Here is a 19,913-nt window from a genome sequence, read left to right as displayed (position 1 = left end):
CAACCCAGTGCCAATAAGCTGAGCTCAGTTTTGCTCTCATGTGTAAGAGCAGTGATGAAGACAGAATACATTTTACAGGAGAGGACTTTTAGAAGTTAAATTCTGAGCTGGCTGTGTAAGGCTGGGATCCAGATTCAGATTCCAGGACCTGAAGGGGCTACAAGAAAGCTGGAGAGAGACTTTTCCCAAGGAATGGAGGGACAGGACCCAAGGAATGTCTTCCCACTGCCAGAGAGCATGGATAGATAGGATCTTGGGCAGGAATTGTTCCCTGGCAGGGTGGGCAGGGGCTGGGATGGAATTGCCAGAGCAGCTGGGGCTGTCCCTGGATCCCTGGCAGTGCCCAAGGCCAGGCTGGACATTGGGAGCTCCTGGGACAGTGGGAGGTGTCCCTGCCATGGCAGAGGTGGCACTGGGTGGGCTTTAAGGCCCAACTCAAACCATTCCATGATTCCAATATATATTACACATCAAGTCTTCAAAATATATATCCAGTTTATAATGTTAGATTAAGAGCCTGGTGTCAGCATCCCAGTCTTGTAAATATTCCTTGAGGAAAAAAATATTTCCTTGGCTGCCTGGCTTGATGACACACACACTGATCATCACAGCAGTTCCAAAAGACAGGTGAAAATTTTACTTCAATATGATTCCATCTTCACTGAAACTTTTCTGAGAAGACCAAAGAAGTCAAGATATTTTTATCCCACTGTGTACATTCCCAGTAATGAAGGAGGTTAAGATAAAAGGTCAATACAGAGGAAAAAAAAACAAAAGGAAAGAATCTGTGTCAGCCTGTCTGTATTCCCTACTCAACATCTCAACCAAGAGTCAATCAGTGCATATTAAAGGTTCAGGTAAAGCAATTAAAGAAGCCAAACTACTTTTTCCTTGGGTAACCAAGGCTTTGTTTCCAGATCTCTTCTGAAAGTCAAAGGGGCTGGAGCGTGTCCAGGGCAGGGAACGGAGCTGGGAAAGGGCTGGAGAATTCCTGAGGGAGCTGGGAAAGGGGCTCAGCCTGGAGCAAAGGAGGCTCAGGGGGCCCTTGTGGCTCTGCACAAGTCCCTGGCAGGAGGGGACAGCCGGGGGGGTCGGGCTGTGCTGCCAGGGAACAGGGACAGGAGGAGAGGGAACGGCCTCAGACTGGGCCAGGGGACTTTTCCCTTCTTAGTTTCACCGGCACTTTCCTCTTGGAAGGCCTTCAAATTCTGCAGGCTGGAGTTTCTCCAGCAGAAATGCACATTCCTCACAGAAATGGAATAGGCAGCCTGGCCATCACTTCAGTGAAATCTGTATTTACACCCCCCATAAGAGCCAAATGCCACCTTTATCCAGGAGTGTCTTGGTGGTCGCTGCTCCCAGAGGCTGCTCCTCAGATATCCCAGATGGCTTTTGGGAATTTGGTGTAGCCTTACAGCCAGGATAATGCACAGGTGGCACTGATGGGCTGATCCAAGCCCTCCCAGAGCTGTTTCTGCTCCCTGATGACATTTGCTGAAGGAACAACGGTGATTTCTGTGCAGCAAACAAAGCTGTGGAGAATGGTTTGGAACAAGCAGTTTTTCCTCAGGGGATCTCCAAAAGCTGGGAGATAATTTTGTTCAGCGTTTCATCCCAGACTGGGTTGGGTTGGAAGGGACCTTCAAGCCCACCCAGTGCCAGCCCTGCCATGGCAGGGACACCTCCCACTGTCCCAATGTCCAGCCTGGCCTTGGGCACTGCCAGGGATCCAGGGGCAGCCCCAGCTGCTCTGGACAACCTCCCCACCCTCCCAGGGTAGGATTTTTTCCTAATTCCAATCTAAAGCTTCCCTCCATCAGTTTGAAGCCATCACCTCTTGTCCTGTCACCACAAACTGCTGTAAAAACTTCTTGAAAGTTCCAACCTTATTTTTTCCTCCTTCTGTTTAAAATCTCACCTATTCCAGGGCTGTGAATTGCCAACTCAAGCTTGTTCCCATTTCACTTCCTAATTTTCTGGATCTTAATTCAACAGCTGTTCCTGTGACAGAAGAAACAAAATCTTCCAGAAGGTTTCCTGCATCTATTGCTATTATTTCAAAAGGAGAATAAAGAAGAATCATGGAATATCCTGAGTGAGACCCACAGGATCATGGATCCAGCTCCTGGCCCTGCCCAGACCCCCCAACAAGCCCAGCCTGGGCATCCCTGGATGCTCCTGGAGCTCTGGCAGCCTCGGGGCCGTGCCCATTCCCTGGGGAGCCTGGGCAGAATTCCTACTCCAATTAATTCCTTCTGCAATCACAAACATCCATCTGCAGGGCCATGCCCTGGAGCTGTGTGTCCTTCCAAAGGACACATGTCCATCCCAAAGCTGCAATGCTGACCCCAGCTCTGCCCAGGTGGGAGCAGCTGTGGATGTCAGGGAGGCTCCTGGGAAGGCAATTCCTGAATTCCCACACAAACTGCAGCCACTCCACAATGACTCCACTGCAGATTAAAAAAAAAAAGATTCAAATAACCCTCTGATGGTTTTTTAATGCAAATTCCAGCTGCAGTGCCAAGAAGGAGCTTTTTTTCCTGAAGACTTACAGGATACATTAGAATAACTTCAAATGAGTTGGTGTCATTTTTGCATTAGGAGATCCAAATATATCCAAATAAAATATCCAGAGTTGTGCTCTGTCATACAAGGGCCATTTACAGATTCCATGGGCCACACTTTTCCAGCCAACCATCTGAAAAATAAATACCTCCAGTGTGCTTCTTCCAGCCTTGGAAAAATCTATGACTTCCATTTCCAAACATTAAACACTGAATTCCTGTTCACTGAGTGGGAATACAAAAGTGAGCATTTGGAAATTCCACTCCAGAGTAGCTGAGTAATCACCAGCCTCATTTAGAAAACTTTTGAATGTGGCAAATATATTCCAAAATGTAAAGGCTTTTTCCAACACGTTTCCACTCCTGCAGGGAATATACTCAAATGATCCAGAGTAAATGAATGATGATTTTGCCCTCATTTGGGTACTTCAAAAGGAAATAAACATTTTCAGAGAGTATTTTGTGGCAATTATTTTTCTATTTATCTAAAAAAAAAACATTCCATTTGGAAAAACTTTCCAACACCTGTTCCATCCAGGATTTTTAACCAAACCTGCTGAGAGAAGAACAAAACCCTCTAAGGAAAATCCAGAAATCACTCTGCTTTGTTCAAAAATTCCTCAAAAAAATCCTCAAAAAATGAGGAATTGTGATCTCATTTAGCCCTAATCCACCTGGCAGCCTGATCAGCACTGGAATTTCTCTGGGCTCATCCCCACCTTGTACTTGGGAGCTCACCCTGGAGTCTCTCTGGAAAACATGGAATATTGCTGGCTGCTGAATGCCTGGGGAGGGTGGCAGAAATCTCGCACTGAGTTTGTTCTCACTGAAAGAGGAAAACAAAGAGCAGGATAAAGGTTGGGAATTTCTGAGGATTACTGGGAGACTGCTGAGACATCACCCAGGGATAATCTCCTCAGGACACGACTCAATCCTTACAAGAATTATCTGGAAACAAAGGCATTGAGTTTGCCTTTGAAAAAGCTCCTTCAGGGAAAGAAAATGTCCCTTAAAGAGCTTTCTCCAAATCATCTTGAGAGACAATTCCCCAAATCATCAGAGAGCAGCCAAATGCTGGAATGTCTGGAGCCTCTAAGGGCATTTCCACCAGGAAAAATGGTTAAAGGAGGAGGGAGAAAGGAAAAGTGTATTCAGCAGAGGATGCAGGTTTCGGGTTTTAAGACTCAAAGAGCAGAAGTGACAGGAAGAATTCCAAGTGGCTCTCTCTGAGGCATTGGAAAGGGGACACAAATTATGGAGAAGCAAAAATGCCAGTGGATGGAGAGGTGCAGTGAGAGGGTGAAGCTTGGGAAGGGAGGGGAATGCTCAGCTCTGTGGGATCTTGAATGGCTGAAAATTCACTTTTAAAATGTCTTCAGGTGGTCAAAGACTTCTTCAGGTGGATTTAAGTGAGGCACCATCCACTTTCTCAAAATACCTTTACTTTGCCCTCTTCCCAAAGCAGCCCAGGAACTGAGCAGGGCAGTTCAGAACAGCTGAACACAAAATAAAGGCAGCAGCTTTCATTTATTAATAACAAAAATTCAACCTATTCCCCCTGAGCTGGCTGGTTTAATCCAGAATAGATCCATGCATGAGCTGTTCCCACAGGAAAAGAAACCACTACCACCAAACCCAACACACAACAAACCAAAAAACCCATTAAAACAAACCCAAACACAACCCAACTTCCTCTGCAGCTCTCTAAAAATCTTGGATGCATCACCTTTGGCAGAGGCACCTCTTGGCAAGGACGCAGGAGCTGCAGAAATTGGGATTTGTCAGGCTAAATTTAATATTCAGCTTCATATCTCTGACAGGAGAGAAGCAGCTCCTTGCCAAGCCCAGGAGCTGCCCCAGACATTTGGATCTGTAGCCCATTCACAAAAATTCCCCCAGGACTCACTCCAAGAACACTGAAAGCTGCAATTCCTCACCCTCCCCACTTCATTGTGGCATTTCTGATTTCTTTCAGCCCTGTAACACCAGAAAAATGAACACAGATGATGTTAAAACCATGGGAAGGAGTGGGAAAACAATGGAAGTTCCCACACTTCCAAGCATTTTGCAGGGGTAAAGCAAACACTGGAGAGTTTGGCTGATAATTACACTGATAACATGAAATAATTCATTCATTTTCAACCAGGAAAGAAATATTTGGCCAATTTGCTGCTTGTGAGGACACCATTCACTGCCAGTTCCCCCTCATCCAACTCCCTTGATTATTCCAGCAGGAAAATCCAGGGAGAAAAGGGAAAAGCCCTTTTGGCTGACATGAAATGTCAGTATTTATTTCAAAATAAGCATTTTTAGAAAGTCAATGAGCAGCAACTTTTTCCTTGCTCTTTTCATGAGAGCTTTTGGAAATGGATGTCCCATGATTTGTATAAAATCATGGAAAGCTGCCCCATTTCCTGATAGGCAAAGGGTGGCTACTGCAGCATTTCTTTGACTAATTCCTTCCACTGGGTTTTCCATAAGTGATTCATGGCTGTACTCAGCTTTCCTGGAAAACATTTCTCAAAGTCTGCAAGGTATGGAAAGCAGGATATTCTCCTGGGCTGGTTTCTAACTGGGAATCTTTGTGCCTCTCTCTCTCTCTTTAGGGACAAAAAGCAGTTTAATAACTTCATTCTACCAACTCTGATTTAATTCTTTTTCCCCTAAATATCAGAAAAAAATATAACTTAAACACATCTTTCACCTTATTCCTTGCATATCCTGATTTCTTAGAATTCCAGCCTTAGAAGCCTAAAAACCAGGTGTCTTTTTCTATTATTTTACTTTCATTTAAAGGAAATTTAGAAAGAGCCTCCCAGAACACTTGTATCACCTATTAAATTTTGTTCTCTTCTTGGAAGTCACAGCATTAAAAAGACATTTTTTACATAGAGGTACTGTGAAATAATTACACATTCCCTGAGACTCCTTGCTTGACTAGTTCCTACAATCCCTCAGGTGTCACTTAAACCCAAAACACCGCAGTGAGACCAACTCAGACCTGCTCAAAATCCTGATCCAGCCGAGTATGGAGGGTGCTGCTTAAATAAATGTTCAAAGATGTTCCAGGCCCCTCATCTCCTCCCATTTTCCTCAAGAAATTTAAGGGAACTTCACTTTCAATTCCCATGCAGATCAGCTGTAGGGATAATAAAGCTCCATGGGACATTTTCCACACTATTTATACCTGGGCTGCTGCCTCTGTGCAATTCCAGTGGAAACAAATTCTGCACTCACTGCCCAGAGCAGCTGGGGCTGCCCCTGGATCCCTGGCAGTGCCCAAGGCCAGGCTGGACATCGGGAGCTCCTGGGACAGTGGGAGGTGTCCCTGCCATGGCTGGGGTGGGAATGGGTGGGCTTGAAGGTTCCTTCCAACTGAAATACTTCTGGGATTCTTTGAAACCTTAAGAATTCCATCCAAGTGTGCTATCACCCTTAGATTTCTTATTTAACCTTCACTTGGAATATTCTACAACACTGGAAACCTGTTTTGATCTTGGAACAAATCACAGAACCATGGAATGGTTTGGGATGGAAGGGACATCAAAGATCACCTTGTTCCACCCCAAACCATGGCAGGGCCACCTCCCACTGTCCCAGGAGCTCCCAATGTCCAGCCTGGCCTTGGGCACTGCCAGGGATCCAGGGGCAGCCCCAGCTGCTCTGGCAATTCCATCCCAGCCCCTGCCCACCCTGCCAGGGAACAATTCCTGCCCAAGATCCCAAGATCCAGCCCTGCCCTCTGCCACTGGCAGCCATTCCCTGGCTCCTGGCCCTGCAGCCCTTGGCAATTGTCTCTCTCCAGCTTTCCTGGGGCTCCTTCAGGCCCTGCAAGGCCACCCTGAGCTCAGCCCAAAGCTTCTCCTGGCCAGGCTGAACAATGGCAGCTGGGCCAGCCTTTCCTGCCAGCAGAGCTGCTCCATCCCTCTGCTCATCCTGGAGCCTCCTCTGGGCTCTCTCCAGCAGCTTCAGCTGCTCCCTGTGCTGGGCTCCCAGACTGCTTTCACAATTTCTGTTAACTGTTGCTTCTTTCAGCCCCCAACTCCTGATTTGGAAAATCCCCCCACTCCTTTCCCCAGGGAAGGCAGAAAGGCCCAAAGCTCCCACGAGGGCGCTGCCCTGAGCTATTCCTGGTGTGTTTGCAGCTGGTTCCACTCTCCAAGGTATTTCTGAGGAACCTCTTTAAGCTCCTGCAACAACATCCCAGTCAAAGGAAAAGCTTCTGTTGAGTGCTCAGCCTTTCAGCAAACACTGATAGAAGGACTGTGCCCATGGGAGCAGCTGAGCCTTTTTTCCAGATCAACTGGGTTGTGACTGAACTACTCCTCTAAACAGCTTGGGCTGTTTTATTGCATGAGCTGGACTAGGAGGAAAGCACATGAATGTGCTCAAATGTTCTTCATAAAAACAACCTGGGCATGATTAAGAGCCCCTTTTAGGAGGCAGAGTTTCACAAACACTGTATTTTATATTTTTAACCACCAGAAATTGGGCACTTCTCAGAGTCACCTGATTTAACAGCCTCTACCTTGATTGTCTGTAAATCCAACTCAGAAAATCACAGCTGACATTTCCAAGCTGCCCAGCAGAGCAAAAAAAGAACTTAAACAGCATTTCCAGTTCCACCTTCTGCAGTCTCAACAAGGGCTGTGCAGAGAGAAATGCCAAATTAGAGAGTCTCCAAATCAGAGCATTTGCAAGGCAAAATCCAAATCAGGACAGGCAGCAATAAAGGGAGACTCAAATAACTGGGGGGAGAGAGATTAAACAATAATTTGCAAATACTTGAAATAAATATAGTCAGAGCACTCTGCTCATTAGTGAATTTGGTGTCCCACATCCAATCTGTTTTAAAAAATAAAGATTATTCACTTTCAGGCTGATACATTAAAACCTTTCAGCAGTTCTTTGTTTACATTGTTTGTTTGGTTTTAGGTTTATTGACCCTGCTGTTTTCCCCAAATCCTCATGGTCTGTCATGTTGCAGCTGGATTTTGTTCTCCTATCACTCATATTTCACAGGATCCTTTCCCCTGGGCTCACAGTTTATCCTTGGGCAGTTTTTAAGGATAAAATAATGGGGGAACTGCTCTCCCACCGACAATAATTAAACCATCAGCACCAAACACTGAACTGGGGGAGTTTAAACCAGATTTAGTCCAAGATAGGGTGACACAGAAGGAAGATTTAAGTAACTCTGCTTTCCAATTTACAATCACTGAGTAATCAACAACTCATTTCTATCATTCCATCTGCTCCTCCTAGAACCAAGGATTTTTTAAAAAATTTGTATCTTTTGGAGTTTTTTAGATTTTACCTTTTAAAGCATCATTACTCACCAAGGCACTGAAAAGGATGGATCTACTACAAATAACTCCAGGAGCTGATGAACTGTGAGAAATAAACACCTTTCAAAAATAGCCCCCAATGTCAGCATTTGTTTCCCAGCCCAAAGTGGTCCCTAAATAGCACCAAGCCAGGTCCCAGCTGTGTCCCAGCAGGGACTGGACTGCGCTCTTCATTTACCTTCTGCACTGATGAGTCCACAGGAACCCACCAGAAACCATCACTAAAATAATCTTAATTTAACCAAAGTCCTCTGTTCCACAAGGCCATGGAGGGACAGGAGCTAGGACCAACTTTGATCTCCCATTCTGATTCCATTAAATAAAAATCTCATTCTGAGCATTTCCAGATCACCCCTGTGAACCAAGAAAGGGACTCCCAGCAGTGCCTATGAATTAATCAGCTGTTCATTATTTTATACTGGTTAATTTGCTCTGATTAGCAAACATTTTGCAGATATTTTGTGCTTCCCACACACCTTCAGGACTCAGGTTTCATCTGTGGGGTCAGAGGTTTAGGATTTTTTTTTTTTTTCCTTTTCCTGTTTAACTGCCATTTCTGAAAAGTAAAAAAATAAATAAATTCTAAGAGGTAAAGCAGTTGTCCCTAAAGTATTTTTGTAAATTTTTATGGTGTTTTTTTTCAGTTGTGACAGGTATAAGAGCTGTGTCACTGAGTGAAGATATGACCATAAACCTGATGGAAAAGGATGAAAAATACTTCAGTAATTAACAATTTATTATCATGAAAAATGCAGCTGTATTATGCCAAAGCTGTGACTTGGGGGAGAGCAAAGATAAGGATGAAAACAGCAGGTGCTTGGGGTTGTTTTAATTTCTAGTTCCTTCTAACATGACAGCAGGATTTGTTTAACTCAAATATTAAAGATATCATCCCAGGCAAGCAGAAGTTACGTGTTCATCCTCTGACACATCCTCTGTGACTAAGGGAAAAACAAAAGGAAATAAAAAATAAAACTTTAACACTGCAGGCTTTGGAAAACCACAGGAGCTGGTCAGAAGCAGGTTGGTATTTCTGTGATCTTTAAAGAATGACATTTTCCACTGCAGTCACAGAAGGAAGACTGGAAGATAAACTTCAAAAATATTTTCTAAGAATGTTCTGGGAGAGTAGGAAAAAACTCAAAGCAATTACAAGAAGTTTCTGCATTTCAAAGAACAAATCATGTGTACCTGGAAATTTCAAAAGGATTTAAAAATTACTAAGAAATATCATGGAATGGTTTGGTTGGAAGAGACTTTAAAGATCATCTAATTCCAACCCTCTTCCACTATCCCAGGTTGCTCCAAGCCCTGTCCAACCTGGCCTTGATAAAATAATAAAAGATAATAAAAGGAGCCACAGAAGAGTCTGGAATTTATCCCAAATCACCTGCATTTTTGGTGAGGTTAATGCCTGATACATTGTAATTATCTTAGATGTTAATTAGTGCCACATCAGCAGCACAATGGCATTTAAAGCTTTTAAGGTATGTAACAACAGAGCTTGGAGGATGCAATTCATTTATTTCTTTATTCATATGGCAAGAACCCCCCTGTTTTGATTAAAGGGGCAAAAAAGTCAGCATTAGAAAATAATTCTTGAAAATGTTTTAAATTCCTGAATATTCCAGGCAGTGGTTTTTGGGTTAGGAACTCCCACTTGCTGAAAGCCAACACAGTCCTGTATCTCCTTCTAACTTCTGCTACGGGAATGTCTGGATTTGCCTTTTTTCCAGCAGGGGAGATGAAAACATCATTGCAGAGCAGTGGACAAGAACAGAATTCCACTTTGGGAGCTTAGGAACCTCTCCTGAAACCACCTCCTGTGAAGAATTCCTGCACTTCAGCTGCTCTGGGCGAGGTGAGGAGCTTTGATGTCGGGACAGATCCCAAAAAAACCTTCCAAAAATGTGTTTAAAGTTGTTCTATACCTTCCATAGATTCCAAGCCTTTCCCAAGGGGAGAACATGCCACTGCTGTGGGAAGCTTTATGGGGTGAGCTGTCTTTAGTGGGGTTCCAGGGCTGTGATCAGGGGTTCAGAGAGGCCCTGCCGGTCTCACCTGCTCTGAGCTGATTTTCTCTGGGTTACACAACCCCAGGCAGGAGCTGTTCATACTTTCCACTGCCTGCCCCAGCAGCTGCTTCATCCTGGAGCCTCAGGAAAATTCAAGCCTTTAATCAGAGTTTCCATGAGCCAGGCAATGCTGGCTCCCAGCTGGATGGGATGTGGCCCAAGGGCCAATGAATCCTGCAAAGGAATGGCCACACACCCCAAGAACTGAGCAAACACCCCCAGGAATTCCCACTGATTCCCTCTCCACAAGTTCTGGTTGCCACAAGAAACTCTCTCTTACTATTTAACATCATGACCTGCAAGAAATGGACATTTTGGTTCTTATTTAATTTTCTATTTCTATAATAACAGACATTTTAGTTCTTATTTCATCTCCTTTTTCCACAGTAATGGACATATTCCTACTACAGCTTTCAGTAATTATCAACAATTCTATACTAAAATAATCAGAGATGGGAGTTGTTCTTAACTTATTTAATAATATTATCATACTTGTTGGGTTATCAGAAAGGAGAAGGATATTTTTAACTACAAACCCACAGAGGTGTTTTGTTTAACTATATGGATTATGAATGGCTAAAAAAAAATACAAATAGGAAAAAAAAAATCTATTTATTGTAACAATACAGCTTTGCTCTTCTGGCACTTCACCAGCTCAGCTTCCTACCTTCAGAGAAAGGAAACAGCACCTCTAGGAAAAAAAAAAAGAACAATTCTCCTGCCTTTCAGCTGGTTCTTCTTGGAAAACAGCCTGAATTTTAAGAGGCTTCCATACAAACAGCCACTTGTTTTGAAATCAGGCCCAAACCTCCAGGGAAGTTTCCAGAATGGTTTTTAGTCTATGCAAGAAAATAAAGTGATTTTTGTTTACTTGGCTGCATCTAAAAGTCAAAAACTTACATTTATGGGGATTTTTATGATTATTTTTTTCCCAAGCTGTGTGATACAGACAATATCAATAAATCAATTTATCAAAAAGCCCTGAACTCACACAGCTGCCACTCCTACACCAGAGGTGCTGTCTCAATTTTCCCTCTGCCTTTTGCATTTCAGCAACAAAAACAACTCAAATCCAACTGCTGAGGTTTGGTCTCTCAGCTCAATAACCAAGAATTGTTTGCCAGCACCAAAATAACTCCAAAGAAAACCTCAAGAAGCAAAATCAAACCCAATTCCTCACTGTGACCCTCTGAAAATCTGCCCATTACATTTTAATGAATGAGATCCATTGAGTATTGACAACTCTCCTTTTGTGAGGGGAGCCAGTGATCAATGACATCATTAATGAAATTAATTCTGGTTATCTCTGGCAAATGCTGAGTGGAAGAGACAGAAGATCTAAAGCTGGAATTTATGGATTATTTTCCTCACATCTAAAGCTGGCAGAACTTCACAAACTCTATTTAGAATATTGTCACATCCTAAACCCCTGTGCCTGGCAGATCCCACTCACCAAACACCTCATTTTTAATATTGGGATTCCATTATTTATTAACAATTACTTCCGTAGTTTAATTATGCATTACACCCACAAAAAAATTATAAAATGGTATTTGAGACCTCAGTCCCAACTTCAGGTTCAATGAACACAGCCCAGATTTCAATCATTCCCAGAATATTTCCATATTTTATGACAAAAAACAAGAGCACCTGATTTAGGTATTTTTAAGGCACCCAACAACCATTCTGTGGAGCAAGAGTTATTTGAAGATTTAATTAAATATAGAGATATGTTTTCATTTTATTTCTATCCACAAAAGCATTTGTATTGTTTTCTTGAAGCACTGACTGATCAGCCCACTTTGAGGACTTAAATGAGTGGAATGAAGAATAAAAATAATAGTTAATATAATTAATATAATATTTTTAAAAAATAATTTCTGAGACCTACTGTGTGACATAAACCTGAAGCTTCTCAAAATACCTCCACTTAACTAAACACTTCCAGAAGTTCTGCTGAAAAACTTTTCATAATGGAAGGTTTCTCATTTCTTTTGTAATGGTTTTACTGTTCAAAGTAAATCTGGATTATTGAGATGTGATTTTGAACCACAGTCTTAACCCTGGGCTTTATTTGGAAAGCAAAAGCATTAAAAATTATAAACATTGTCACAAAATAAATATAAAAACATTAAAAAATATAAAATTAAAAATATAAAATAGATGAAAATATAAATATATATATAAAATATAATTTTTTTTTTTCAAAAAAAGAATGGAAACCTTCAAAATATATTCAGTTGCCAATAATTAAGCTTAACATTCCCATTAGTGAATATTTTGCCAAAATCACAGCCATGGACACAAAAATCTATAAACATGTAAAAACACTCATCTTTTTGGAAATCTACTTTTAAAATGTTTTCTTTTTAATGTGATCTAAGAGGCTTAAAAAATGTGAAGTAAAAGGATTACGAGGCATGTGGCTGAGGCAGGAAGAGATTACCAGAAAACTGAGATTATTTGTAAAGAAAGTTTTGTGAATACTCCTGAGAAATCTGCTAAACTTCCTGCAAAGCAGAAGTAATTCTTTAAGTACTTCAAAACCCCAAAATCCACCTCAAGATTATTCCAGTGGCCTGCAAGGCAATTAAAAATGTCTTTTTTTCCTTTATTTCCACCTTTATTTCCAGCTGAGTTCACAAAAGGCTTTTCTGCAGTGAAACCAAACAAAGCTGAAGGAAAAGAATTTGGGAGCTGGAATTCCCAAATTTAGAATTTGGAAATTTGAAATTTGGGAGCTGCTCTGCTTTTCCTGAGTTGCACAACTCACCTTGGTGGGCTTTATCTTTGAGCACAAATAAAATATTTCTATTTTTTTTTTTAATAAATAATTGCAGAGAGTGGTTCTCAGCCAGTTCTGGGGGTTATGTGAGGACACAAACTCAACTCTGAGTGTGCTTCCAGCAAACTGAATTTCTTTAATAATTCAGTTTTCCAGCAAAGTTTTCCCAGAGAAAAACTGTTTCCATGATAGAACTGTCTGCTTTCAGTTTCTTTAGGAATACAACTTGTTGCTAATTATGGAAAACTTGCTGCTAAATTCATTAATTTGCACAAATTAGCAGATTAAGGTAATTATCACAGAATCATTAAGGGTAGAAGTGACTTTTCATCATGGAAATAAGAAATGTTCTAAAATATGGAAATAGGTCTAAAATATGATTTTTAAACACCTAAAATGTCCCACAAGTGCCACATCCAAACACCTCTGGAACATTCCCAGAGATGGAGACTCCACCACCTCAAAATTTAAAACTATTTGCAAGAAATTTAAGGAACTTGAGCCATTCTAAGGAAAATTTATCTCCATCAAAAGTCTATCCTAGCCCTAAAAATCAGTGATTTTCTGAGAAATTAAATTCTTTGTAGGAGCTCTTTGTGCTCCTCTTTGCCACTGCCCAAATGAAAGGCGCCCACAGCGAAGGGGAAATGGAAACAGGCAGAGCACACCTGGGTAACCTCCTCAGCAAGAGGCATAAATGAAATTATTTCATTATTTAGCCCTCCTGTGACTGCACCACAATTCCAAAATTCAGCAGAGCACATCCCTTGGGATGGCAGGAGCAGCTTTACCTGCTCCACTTGGCTTGGATTTGACAGCACAAATTCCATAAAAAAACCCTGACTGTCCTCTGCTGACATAAAACGGGTCTTAAAAATGGAATATCACACAAGGAGGATGGAAAAATACAAAAACCTCATTGGAGATCAGCCACTGACACCTTTTCTTAAATAAATGAGTGTACAGGAACACAGTTTTAAAAATAAAACTCATCTGTGTGCTGGATTAAATATTACAATTCCTCAAGCACACAGTCAACACTGAAGCCATCAAAAGCTGCAGATCCTATGGAAAAGACAGTTCAGAAAATCCAAATTTTTCCAAGGTAATATGCCAACTTGAAGATCAGAAAAAGGGTTTTATATGAGGTAATTTCTTATACTTCAATAAAAAGAAAAAATACAGAATTTAAAGGAATTCCTGAACTGTGCTTTAGAAAACTTGAGAGTAAGTATTTAGGTATTCTCTGGAAGATTTTGGGACTGATATCAAAAAACTGGTCATTAAGTATTTTGATTTCTTCTGAGAATAAACTGTCATTTAGCTGAACTATTACCTTGATAGGAACGTCTGGTTTTAAAAGATTGATCACAAACCATTTAAAAACTTCTGAATTCTCAACTGGGATTATCAACACCTGTCATGGAGTTACTTTACCTTTAAGAAAGTTTAAGTTGCTGGGATCTGCCTGGCGTCTTTTCTCCTGACCAATTATCGGTCATTGCTGAGAATTGACAGCAGTTTAGGCCATTGAAAAGTGGGATCAACTTGTGAACCCTACCTTAAAGTGTAAAACCAGAGCTCTCTTGGTTCTCTTTGTTTCCTGGCTGGGAAGGGCGGCAGAGCCCCAGGCTTCCCGCTCCCTGCCCAGGCCATGCGGCCGGGCGGGGGACTGGGCTGGGCCCAGCGTTCCTTCCCGGCCGGGGGATGCGGGCCCTTTGGAGGGGGTTTTTCTCCGGGCTCCGGCCGGACCGGCCGAGCCGATCTCTGGCTCGGCTGCAGGTTTTTTGCTGTGGCTGGATTCACTGGAGACTGCTGAGTGAAGAAGGAGAGAGGGCTCTGGGCCTGCAGCGGGCTGGGCGCGGCGCCTACACTCTCCAGAGCAGCCATGAGGAGCTTTCCATCCGCAGACGGCTCCAGCTCCTGCACCGGCCGAAGCCACAGAACTACCTACAACAGCCTGGGCAAGATTTTAACTCTTTCATTTCCCAGATGAGACTTGCGGATTAATCTTTTTATCCAGACAGAGAAAAGAGAGTGATCAACATGAAAAGAGACTTTATAAACTACTAGTGACAGGAAAGAAAAGAAAAGGTAGAGAATTAAGAAGATGCTTTAATTAAGCTGAAATATCTTTCTGTTAAAACTATGGAAATGGACAATAAGGTCTTGAAAACGCTCCTTTAATTCATGGACAGTATATAGGGAGGAATAGAGTGTTCAAAGTGTAAATTTTGAGTAAAAAGTAGAGAGTAATTATGGCACAGTGAAGTGCTGGAGGATTTGAAGCCTTGAGAGGCAATGAGAAAACTGTTTTCTGGTGAAGCTCACGGAAACAGATGAAGAAGACTTTTTTGCCTTTGAATAACTTATCCTTAAAAATCCCATCCCTAGACTCATGGCCCATACACACTTGAGAGTGATGTGAAAAATGAGAGGAGTGGGCTCTAATAATAGCAGCTCTGGGCAGCTAACATTAGAGCAATGGAAAACTATAACAAAAATAGTTTTTCTTGTGAGAGACTCCATAAATTAACAGGAAGAAACTTCTGTTTCTCTATGAAGACTGGTGAAAAGACTGTAGCAAGAATTGGGACTGTTTTAACCATCAAAAGTTCCAAAGGTTTTTGTCTCTTTTGTCATGTGAACAAGGGAATAGTGGGTAGACAGGGGATGAAAAGGTTTTTCTGGAAGTTTATTCTGGTGTTCTTATTGTAGTTTGTTAATAAACTTTCTTTTTTTTCCCTTTTAAGTTTTATGCCTGTTTTGCTCTTGTTCTAATCCATATCTCACAGCAAGAAATAAGTAATTTTCTTAGTTATTGGTTTAAAACCACGACATTTCATTGGTGGAGAATGCGGGCAAACAAAATTAGCAAATCTAGACCACTACATTAACTGTTACTGTGAGATAAAAGGTTAATTAAGAGCAAAACATGATTGTCTTAAGTTTATATATAGCAGTGATAATGAAAGTCTAGGGGTGGAAAGTAGTGAATGTTCTGTTTCTTCTTTTCTGTCAATTTATTGTGTTAAGTTGTATATTGAATATAATTGATAACTTTTTAGGTAAGGGTTTCACAAGTTGAAGGGGTGGAATGTCATGGAGTTACTTTACCTTTAAGAAAGTTTAAGTTTGCTGGGATCTGCCTGGCGTCTTTTCTCCTGACCCAATTATCGGTCATTGCTGAGAATTGACAGCAGTTTAGGCCATTGAAAAGTGGGATCAACTTGTGAACCCTACCTTAAAGTGTAAAACCAGAGCTCTCTTGGGTCTCTCTTTGTTTCCTGGCTGGGAAGGGCGGCAGAAGCCCCAGGCTCCCGCTCCCTGCCCAGCCCATGCGGCCGGGCGGGGACTGGGCTGGGCCCTGCGTCTCCCGGCCGGGGGATGCGGGCCCTGTGGAGGGGGTTTTCTCCGGGCTCCGGCCGGACCGGGCCGAGCCGATCTCTGGCTCGGCTGCAGGTTTTTTGCTGTGGCTGGATTCACTGGAGACTGCTGAGTGGAAGAAGGAGAGAGGGCTCTGGGCCTGCAGCGGGCTGGGCGCGGCGCCTACACTCTCCAGAGCAGCCATGAGGAACTTTCCATCGCAGACGGCTCCAGCTCCTGCACCGGCCGAAGCCACAGAACTACCTACAAAAGCCTGGGCAAGATTTTAACTCTTTCATTTCCCAGATGAGACTTGCGGATTAATCTTTTTATCCAGACAGAGAAAAAGAGAGTGATCAACATGAAAAGAGACTTTATAAACTACTAGTGACAGGAAAGAAAAGAAAAGGTAGAGAATTAAGAAGATGCTTTAATTAAGCTGAAATATCTTTCTGTTTAAAAACTATGGAAATGGACAATAAGGTCTTGAAAACGCTCCTTTAATTCATGACAGTATATAGGGAGGAATAGAGTGTTCAAAGTGTAAATTTTGAGTAAAAAGTAGAGTAATTATGGCACAGTGAAGTGCTGGAGGATTTTGAAGCCTTGAGAGGCAATGAGAAAACTGTTTTCTGGTGAAGCTCACGGAAACAGATGAAGAAGACTTTTTTGCCTTTGAATTAACTTATCCTTAAAAAATCCCATCCCTAGACTCATGGCCACATAAACACTTGAGAGTGATGTGAAAAATAGGAGGAGTGGGCTCTAATAATAGCAGCTCTGGGCAGCTAACATTAGAGCAATGGAAAACTATAACAAAAATAGTTTTTCTTGTGAGAGACTCCATAAATTAACAGGAAGAAACTTCTGTTTCTCTATGAAGACTGGTGAAAAGACTGTAGCAAGAATTGGGACTGTTTTAACCATCAAAAGTTCCAAAGGTTTTTGTCTCTTTTGTCATGTGAACAAGGGAATAGTGGGTAGACAGGGGATGAAAAGGTTTTTCTGGAAGTTTATTCTGGTGTTCTTATTGTAGTTTGTTAATAAACTTTCTTTTTTTTCCCTTTTAAGTTTTATGCCTGTTTTGCTCTTGTTCTAATCCATATCTCACAGCAAGAAATAAGTAATTTTCTTAGTTATTGGTTTAAAACCACGACAACACCTCAATCAAAAACATTAAAAAACTGAAAAGGGGGAAGAAGAGGAATATTCAAGCAGCACTTCCAGTACAAATCATGATTAGGGAAGGGCAGAACAGAAATAGTTGTCAGTAGCTGTTTTGTCTCACCTTTGATTGGATCAACCCTCCTCAAATAGGGCAATCCAGAATTATTAAGGGGCCCACTGAATGCAAAAAAAAAACCCCATTTAACTCTAGAGAAAAGGTATTTTAGGACTGTTACATCTGCTGGGAAAAGCAGAACGTTCACAGAATAGAATCAACCCATTGTTCACACCAAAATTCAGAGTATTTGCAAACACTGCGTGTGAGGATCCCTTCATCATCATCAAACTCCACACCTCTGCAGCACAAGTTTGAATTTCCTGTGCACATTCTACACCAAACCAAGGGAATTGTCTTAAAATTCACCCCCTAAGCAGGTGCAGGCTTTTAAAACTACCCTGGAATCTTCCTCAGGTGGTCCAGACAGTGACAGACAGCGTGACCACCATCACCTCACACATCTGAGTGACAAAACTCCTGCATTTCCTTGGACACCAGAACCGCCACATGCTCTGGAAAACTGGATACACCGTGGGACGATGCAGTATTTTCCTCATTTTTAATATAATTTTGTTTTTCTTAAATCATCCAAATGCTGAGGGCACCTTTCACACCTCCAAAATCTGGGATACAGCCTTAGGGCCTCGTTCCACTTTCTCTCTCTGCACCTTCCTGACATTTGGCCAACAAAACAAATTAAAAATGCAGCCAGTCCATGTGTGCTCCTATCTATAAGTCACTTATTTCCAGCTTTAAAGAGTTATTAGCTCTTGCCAAGCTCTGTACCTTTATTAATTGAAACTAAATTATGTGTTTCAGTGCTGAAATTCAGTGACCAGACACCTAAACTGATTTTTTGTCTGTTAAAAGTTTATGTGCACCTACTATGTTTAAAAATCACCAAGTTTAAAGCATCTACACCTGCCTTTTTTTTTAAGTTTTGTGTTATCTAAAAAACTTTAAGAGTTTTCTTCCCTCCTGGAGATAGGTATTTATTCAAGTTCAAGACAATTATTCCATTATTTAACCTTAGAGAAGTAATTTATGCAGATTTTGTACATGCTGGCGTTCATGGTGATAGAACAACACAGTTTATGCTGAGATTATGAAACTCAATTTGCTATCACTGCTTAGTTTTTCAACTCTGTTCTGTTTAATTCAAATCTGTTTAATACTAAGCACCTCTTTCAGTATGAAACGGTTTGATAGCAAAACCAACGACAAAAACCAGAAAGAAAAGACCAAAGCCACAACATCGGATGCACCAAACAAAACCTTAAGCACAAAGCTCAGGGTAGGGTGGTCCAGGGATATTTTATTTCACTTCTGGCTTATGCAGTGCTTCACTCTGAGCTACAGGTTCATGAATCAAAGGAACCAAGGTAAAGTAGCTGTTTGTGTTGAAAGTCCCAGAATCATACAATTCCTGGTGCTGGAAAAGCCCTCGCAGCCCAGGGAGTCCCAGCTGTGCCCGATGCCCACCTTGTCCCCAGCCCAGAGCCCTGAGTGCCACGTCCAGCCCTTCCTTGGGCACCTCCAGGGATGGGCACTGCAAAGCTCCCTGGGCAGCCCCTGCCAAGGCCTGAGCTCCCTTTCCATGGGCAAATTCCTGCTGCTGTCCACCCTGAGCCTCCCCTGGCCCAGCCTGAGGCCGTTCCCTCTCCTCCTGTCCCTGTTCCCTGGCAGCAGAGCCCGACCCCCCCGGCTGTCCCCTCCCGAGCGGAGCTGGGAGCGGGCTCAGCCCATGCCCGGGCCGGGACTCCGGCACTGGCTGCCGGCAGCACCGAGGGGGCGGGCGGGGACGCGCATGAGCCTCGCCCCCTCATCCCCCCCGACACCTCCCGAGGGCGGAGGCGGCCGCAGAGAATTGCGGCAGCACCGGCCCCGCACGCCGCGCTCCCCTCACGGCTCCCGGCCCCGCTCACCCGGTACGGGCCGTCCTGGAAGACGCGCGGGTCCAGGTTGCAGGCGATGGTGGCGGTGGGCAGGTCCCGTAGTGCAACCGCTTCCATCTCGCGGTCAACGAAGCTCCACTCCGCGTCCGTCTCCTCCTCCTCCTCCCCTTCCTCCTCGTCTTCCCCGGGCGGCAGCGGCTGCTGGAGCGGCGGCTCCTCCATGGCGGGGGGCGAGCGGAGGCGGCCGCGGCGACGTCGTTGAGGCGGCTTCTCCCACCCCCCGCCCGCCATCTTGTATCCTTAGCCCCCGCCCCGCAGCAGCCAATCGGAAGCCGCAGCCTGGCCCCCGCGCGCCGCGTCAGCCAATAGGAAGCCGCCGTCGCTGCCGCGGCAACAGGTGGCGGGCGAGGCCGCGTCCGCCATGTTGGGTGAGGGCAGCTCCGTGAGGGAGAGGCACAGCTCCGACACACAAAATAAACTATATAATTAGAAAATGTACTATCTTCACTATCTGTACTGTATATGTAGTATATATTGTGTATGTAATACGCGTGCGCACTATATATAGTATGCTATAGATGAAAATTTACTGCCTATAATACACCATATATATATACACCCTATAGTGTGTGTACTGTATATGTAGTATATTTAC

General features: G+C 43.0%; 1 protein-coding gene across 1 annotated transcript in view; it reads right to left on the bottom strand.

Annotated features, from left to right (window-relative positions):
* Positions 1 to 19,555, bottom strand: part of RCAN1 (regulator of calcineurin 1) — a 37,727-nt gene extending 18,172 nt beyond the window's left edge. Inside the window, exon 1 of the mRNA XM_014255635.2 lies at positions 19,289 to 19,555. Within this exon, the coding sequence (XP_014111110.2) occupies positions 19,289 to 19,549 (261 nt within the window). The 5' untranslated portion in view covers positions 19,550 to 19,555. The remainder of the gene's footprint in view (positions 1 to 19,288) is intronic.
* Positions 19,556 to 19,913: the final 358 nt, after the last annotated feature.

The sequence above is a fragment of the Pseudopodoces humilis genome, chromosome 2 (assembly GCF_049639895.1).
Source record: "Pseudopodoces humilis isolate 2021_Gansu_Grassland_sample_001 chromosome 2, ASM4963989v1, whole genome shotgun sequence".
In the NCBI taxonomy this organism is placed as follows: Eukaryota; Metazoa; Chordata; class Aves; order Passeriformes; family Paridae; genus Pseudopodoces; species Pseudopodoces humilis.
Note: the sequence above shows the minus strand (reverse complement) of the source record. Positions and strands in the feature narration are given on the sequence as shown.